We start from the raw sequence: 7,570 nt of genomic DNA on the forward strand, positions 1-7,570 counted from the left end.
GATTAATAAAATAATAAATTATAATTTGTTAGATTTAAGTCAAATAAAAGATTCAGATTAAATATAAATTTTTTTAGACTTATAATAATGTAAAAAGATACTACTTATATATGTTTTTTTATAAATATTAATTTTTGTATTAATTTAACTATTAAATTATATAACACTAATATGTTGATGAGTTTTAGATAAATCAAATGATCATAATTATTTAATTTGAAATTCATTTTTTATATTATATGCTAATATAAATAATAAAATATCAATTAATTTTTTATTTATATAATTTTTTATATATTTAATTAATTAAATAATATTTTTTAATTTAATAACTGAATCGATAAAATTTAATATCTATAAGAAATTATATATTGAATTAATATTAATAAGGCTTATTTTTTAAATTACCTTATTTTCACACGTATATAAATAAACACACAGAGAAATTTTTTTAACGTATAATTATATTAAATTTAAATATTTATTTTTTGTTTACTGAAGAAGAAGTTATTCATAAAAAAATGATGAAGATGTTACTGAATAATTTTTTTTCAAGTGAACTAATTTTTAAAGATTAGAATTAAAATTTTTAGATTATTCGTGTGACAGTATGATTGAATAAATCTATAACACGGTATATGTGTACGCAACACAACGATTTGGTTTGAACAGTGCAATAAATAATAGTTGAGGAACACAAAAAGGAAAACAGATCAAGAGGGACAGACAACAGAGTACAAAGGATTAAAGCAAAGAAAATAAAACAATAATAATAATAATAATCTTTAGAAAAAACCCAAAAAAACACAGAATGAAACAATGCACCCTAGGCTTATCTCCTAAGCTACGAATGCTTTTTATTATTTTTAAATATTTCTTTTTTTCCTCCCAACGTAACAAAGTCTTGTCAACCACCCCCAACACGGAGCCATTACCGGTTTCGACTGCGCCCCTTATCACTCTTCTCTCTCTTTCTTTCTCGTCTCTTTTCTTCTCTTCTCTTCTCTTCTCTTCAACTCCTCACCCTCCGTACGACACATCATGTGAGCGTTTCGCTGGTTTCTCCTTTGTCCACGTTGTCCATGCCCCGGTGCAGCCTTCTTTATAGTTTTTTCACTTCACTACCTTAACTTTTGCTACCTCTTTCTCTACCTTGGACCCCAACACAAAACGTGACACTAGTGTTGATGATTGTGTTGTCCTTAAAAACGTTCACTACCAATCTTTAAGTTATGTTAGGGTTGAGGAACCATTAGGGTTTTTCTTTTTCCTCATGTTTGTGAGTAGTGGATCAAGTGGTTGAAGCTCTTGTTCAGCTGGGTTAATTAGCTGAGTGAGAGAGAGTTTTTTTGTTTTTGTTTTTTTATATTAATTTGAAAAATTAATGGAGGAATACACTAATAATAATCACCTGAGCGAAAATACAGGTCCAAGTCCAAGTCCAAGGCCAAATTTCTTGTACTCTTCAGGTACTGGTGGTGGCAATCATCATAATCATCATCACCACCATCACCACCATCAGTTTCCAATCAACACCTTTCATCTCCAATCGGGTGGATCAGATCACTGTTTTCAATCTGATCAGGTGGCACCACACCCGTCTGTGAAAACTGAAGCCAGCACTTCACAGCTTCACTCCCCGATTTTCCACTACCCTTTAATGAGAGGAACTCTTCACAACACTTCTACCACTATGCATCCCCAACAAGGAGGTAGCCCAACAAACTCTAGTGAAGTTGAAGCCATAAAAGCTAAAATCATTGCTCATCCTCAGTACTCTAATCTTTTAGATGCTTACATGGATTGCCAAAAGGTACTCTTCAATTAATTAATTGCTATTATTTTCAATTTTCACTACAATAATTTTAGCAATGAGTGTGCCCCAATATTTTATATAAATTTATATTTATAACTCTTATTTTTTTCCCCCTCCTTATCTCTTAACTATTCGTAGATAGGAGCTCCACCGGAAGTGGTGGCGCGTATGGTTGCGGCGAAGCAAGAGTTTGAGGCGCGGCAACGATCTTCAGTTGGCTCAAGGGAAACTTCAGAAGACCCTGAACTTGACCAATTCATGGTGGGGGTTTAATTTAATTGTTATTTTGTTGCGGTTTTGAATTTTTTTTTTCTTGCTGTTTTTTGGGCTTTACTTTGGTATTGTTGGAAAAATTTTGAATAGTGGGTGTTAACTTTAACCGCAGGAAGCTTACTATGACATGCTTGTTAAGTATAGAGAGGAATTATCAAGGCCTATACAAGAGGCAATGGATTTCATGCGAAGGATAGAAACTCAGCTAAATATGCTATGCAATGGACCCGTGCGGATCTTCTCTGGTACTTTATCTTTCTCTTTATAGAACACAAGAGGAGGATCCTATTCCCCTTCCTACTCTTTTTATAAGCGTAATAACATAGATAACCTCCAACTTTTGTACCCAAAAATGTATTATTATAATAATTAATTATTTCTAGATTACCTAACACTTGGCTATGGGTGGTATGTGCCGAGCCACAAAATTTTGAACCCGGTTCTGCAATTCTTGAAAATCGAACACTCGAGTGTTTTCTGTACTCTGAGCCAGGAAACTTTGACCAAAAATTTTACCTACAAATCGTAGGGGAGGAGAAGGGACCCGACAGTGGAGATGATATTTCATCAAGCACAGAACCCTAATAAGTAGCCTATATAATTTTATATTTTTATTAAATAATAAACTACGACATCTTTTATTTTTGCTTTCTTTTCAGAGATTTGACAAGTTTTATTTTATTTTTATATATTCTATTATAGTATTGTCCATTCTTCACGACTCCAGATGAGCTTTTGTATTTTTATATTATTAGTATTTTTTATTAAAAAAACCCAAATTCACACGTTCGCGTCTACTCCGCTCCTATTTCCCAAGTTTCTGAGCTCTGACAAATTTGATTCTTCTAGGGTTTCCTAGTTAATCCATTTTATATAACTAAAACCTATTTTTGAGTAAGCATTTCGGTGATTCATTCATTGGGTTTTGTGGGAAGACATTCTTGCACTGTCACTGTGTCGCACGCACTTCCCTCATCATTCTAGTGCTCAGTTTTCGGCCGTCTTCCAGCAAATGCCGTTTTAATCACGTCTTTTATTCTTCTTTTTTCTCCTTTTGCATCGTTGATTCCAATTAATTACTGATAAACACATTGGATGCTGTTCCAATCCTCCGCATCCTCGAGGATACAGTATGAATCCATCTTTACTCTGATGTTTTACACATCCAAATGTTCTTTTATCTAATTAATATCTTTTATTTCTTTTACTCCTCTCGTTATAACGTTAAGTCACTTATTATATTCAGTTTCTTTTTTTATCTGTAAATATAAATATCTATTGAGGTATTTATAAAATATTTTTTTTTAATAGATGTATAAAACCTTTTAGATTTCTTATAAAATAATTATCAGTATATATTTTAGTTTAATTAAGAAATTAAATTTACTTTATAATATATTAATTATGATTCTTTTATATCTTTATTTACTATGAGATATTTATTTAAATAATTATATATAAATGTTTAGTAAGTGCTTTATAGTTTGTAATAGCAGCCTAATATACCTGGTTACTGATTTACGCTCATATCTACTGTGGTTATTTAACATATTTTGTCGCACCCTACTCTTGTTCACAAAGTAGACGATGAAAGATTCCACACTCTGGGAGATAAATAAAAGCTTCGTTTCTTAATATTTTTTTAGTTGTTATATGGCTTAAAATTTCATGATTAACGCATGTCTTTCCAATGTGAATCACAGGCTGCTCGTTAATTTCATGGTGATGATCTAGTTATATCCAATATGGTTAATGTGGCGAGAGCTTTTGCAGCCACATTAATTTTAAAGGACTTGTGCCTAAAGTATAATAAACACGCTTTATAGTATGGCTCATTGTCGTATATTGTTAAATACATGACTCATTGTTGAGGAATAAATGTGCTCATTATATTCAACGAACCGGTCTTATGATTGGAGGCAACTTATATTACTTGATTTACCCAAAAATTTCCATACTTGACCATAGAGTCTCTTGAGGGAACTAAAGGAATGAAATAGAGCTTCAGACGTGTTTACAACATTGAAATGAGTTAAACTTATGGGCCAGGAAAAAGGAGTGGACTAATTTATGGTAACCTATCTACATGGTAGATACATAAGAAGATAACCGAAACAACCATTGTAGTTAGTCTTAGAGATATATACTCTATTCTTTCTTAAATGAGTTTTAGTTTCAAATTTTGTGTATAGAAAAAATCTCCATTGAAGGGAATTAATTTGATCATGTTGTGAATATTTTAAACTCAAATAGAATTGGTGCTTGTAGACTAAGTTAAAAATGGCAAATAGATCAGAAGTGGTTATCTCTTTCTTTCTCCCCAAGAAATAATCTTTGCTTTGAAATAATCCTGTGTTTTAAACCATTTTTCAATAGTTGAGTTCCTTTTATCAATTCATTCAAAATTCATTTAGCATTATTGCGTATGATATGATATAATGATGATGATGATGACGAAGCACTTAGCAGAATGATTTATTAGTTCCATGGTGCCAAGGCGTAGTACTTACAATATTATATGTGCCTTTTCTCTTGGTTTTCATAATGGAAAAGGCATTAATTTAGCATAAAATCGGGTTAAACAGCCATGGAATTAATGTTAATTGCACTATTATTATAACTGTATTAGGAGCTTCAGAACATTATATAAGGCAGGTGTACGTCCTTTCTAATTATACTTCACTCAGACAACTGTTCATCGATCATATATAGTTATGTTTTTCACTTGCATCTTTACTTGGTATTTTTCTAATAAAATGTACATTCCTCAAGTTTATAATGAGCTTGCTTAGACATTGTTGAATGTCATCACTTGTTGAGCAGATGATAAATGTGAAGGTGTTGGTTCATCGGAAGAGGATCAAGACAATAGTGGAGGAGAAACAGAACTGCCCGAGATTGATCCCCGAGCAGAAGACCGTGAACTTAAAAACCACTTGCTGAGGAAATACAGTGGTTACCTAAGTAGCCTTAAGCAAGAACTTTCCAAGAAAAAAAAGAAAGGGAAACTACCTAAAGATGCTAGGCAAAAGCTACTTAATTGGTGGGAATTACATTACAAATGGCCTTATCCTTCGGTATGTGAATGATACACTCTTTAATTTGTTCTCATCAATTTATCCTACGTCTTGCTGTCACTACATAAGGAAGGAATGGAGAGTAGATTTATTTATTTTTTATAATTATATTGAGATGGATTAGTAATCACAAGAGAAGTTCATTAATAACATTTTTTTGAAAAGAAATTTTTAATTCCTTAATCAGTGTTCTAAGAGCAACACTAATTAGCATTTATCATTTATCTTTGAAATTTATGTTTCAAAAAATTAATTTCTTCTCTTCGTGGATAATTATTCACTATAGGAATCAGAGAAGGTGGCATTGGCTGAGTCTACTGGTTTGGACCAAAAGCAAATAAATAATTGGTTCATAAATCAAAGGAAGAGGCATTGGAAACCATCTGAAGACATGCAATTCATGGTGATGGATGGCCTGCATCCACAAAGTGCAACTCTCTACATGGATGGTCATTACATGGCTGATGGTCACTACCGTCTAGGGCCATGAAATGATCCACCTTATAATATATTTTTAATTATTATAATTTAAATGCAAGGTATGAGCGTCTCATTAACAAAGAGACTGTGTCACCAAACTGGATTACAGTCAATGCTCTAGCTACTAGTTTCAATATCAAGCATACCAGGAACTTCAATTGGTTGCATGTGCTTGTGCAGTGTGATGAGTAGTTTGCCATAGTGATCTTGTACTTTTTTTTTAAACAATGACCGTTGCTTATATTTTCAGCATTAGTAGTATATAATTCATAAGACGTGCTACATTTGGATTTTAATATTCTAAGGATTTAAGTAGGTGCCTCTGTCGTCGCGCTGTAGTTTTCTTTGATTGTTTACCCGAGTAAGTGTGTAACTTTGTGGTGTGATTGGTGTACGCAGAGAAGGAAATTTGCGATTCGGAGATTCTGTAACATATAAATCAATGTCTCTGTAAGGAGCTATCAAGCTTTTTAATTAAGTGTATATGACTATGACATATTCATCATGAAACTTGTGATGATTTAATGTTAAACTTGCGGTGTAGGTCTCTTGTGCTTCTTAATTAGGTTTTCGCCCACATTATTGGATATTTTTGTTAGGACGATCTATGATTATAATTATTTTTTTAACCTGTATAATATATTGCTAAATTTAAAGAGAGTACTGTATGAATAATTTTTTTTTATTAAAAACTATAAAATTTAATGTAATTAAATATATTATTATTATTAAATACTATAATTTTCAACAAAAATTTATCCAGTGTCATGATCCACAAGTTAAAAAAAATTGTAATTATAAATCGCTTTCACATTATAAAAGAGAATTATAAATCCCTGGGCCACTGACAAATATACGAAATTCTTCATGGATATAGTTTTGGAATTTGTAACTTAAACTTCCACGTGATTGATGTATTTTAACTTATTAAAGTTTTTCTTTTAAAAATTTTGGTATGGTAAAAATATTATTAATTAAAGTACAAGGTGTACTTCGAAAAAGCTTCTTAAATATGGAGAGTTGCCTGGGTAGTTGTCTTGGCAATAAAGTTATATAAAGAAATCATAACTTTGAATGCAAAATAACAAATTATATTCATCGATCATCAAACATGTGATGGTCAAGATTAGGCTGCCATATAAGGACACAAACGAAAAAAAAAAAGTAAACTTTTTGTGATGAAATTAATTGTCATTAAACCTAAGTCATCAAGCTAGTATTGATTTTTGTGATGTGATTTTGAAACATCAATAAAGAAAGTTATCATGTAAAAAAAAGAGGCAAGAAGAACGATGATGTGTTATGAGAAGGTTTCTATTTTTTTTGCAGCCAATGGACCTATGTATTATGGCCTATGGTGAAGAGAACAGCGAGTGATCGTTTGCGAAGGAAAACAAATGAAGAATAATGCGAAGGAGAGAGGAGAGATTTCTTCCTTTTTATTTTGAAAAAATTAACGTCCACAAATTCATGCTGCTAACATATTTGTGAACCATTTTAACAGTAAAGATAATTCTATTTATCTTCTTAAGTAATAGTATTCACTTTACAAGAAATAGATCCTTTCAAATACTTTTGTATAATTGTTAATATATACAACGACCACAAAATAATTAAAACGCAAAATATATCAAAATATCATTCGTTTTGCTAAATACACCGACCAATAACAACAACAATAAATAAGTTAAAACCAAAAAAGTTGTACCATAACATATTTTGTTTGCTTCAACGTATTTTCGTTATGAAGATTTTAAACATTAATTAGCAGGTATTAAATTAGTAAATTTTGAATCTCTAATTTTATATATATATATATATTTGTCCATTAATATTTTTTAACGTAGATTTTCATCATTATTCATTTTTTAAGTTTAAGATTAATAGCATGTTTAGTCATCTAGTTTTTTTTATGTGCAATTTC

General features: G+C 31.1%; 1 protein-coding gene across 1 annotated transcript; it reads left to right on the forward strand.

Annotated features, from left to right (window-relative positions):
- The first annotated feature begins 1,384 nt into the window (after window positions 1–1,384).
- LOC113847538 (homeotic protein knotted-1-like) lies at window positions 1,385–5,656 on the forward strand. The gene is made up of 5 exons (XM_027476709.1): window positions 1,385–1,813; window positions 1,955–2,077; window positions 2,202–2,334; window positions 4,913–5,166; window positions 5,453–5,656. The coding sequence occupies exons 1-5, from the start codon at window positions 1,385–1,387 to the stop codon at window positions 5,654–5,656; spliced, it is 1,143 nt and encodes a 380-aa protein (XP_027332510.1).
- Window positions 5,657–7,570: the final 1,914 nt, after the last annotated feature.

This window comes from Abrus precatorius, unplaced genomic scaffold, assembly GCF_003935025.1.
Source record: "Abrus precatorius isolate BTA unplaced genomic scaffold, Abrus_2018 Scaffold8, whole genome shotgun sequence".
Classification (NCBI taxonomy): domain Eukaryota; kingdom Viridiplantae; phylum Streptophyta; class Magnoliopsida; order Fabales; family Fabaceae; genus Abrus; species Abrus precatorius.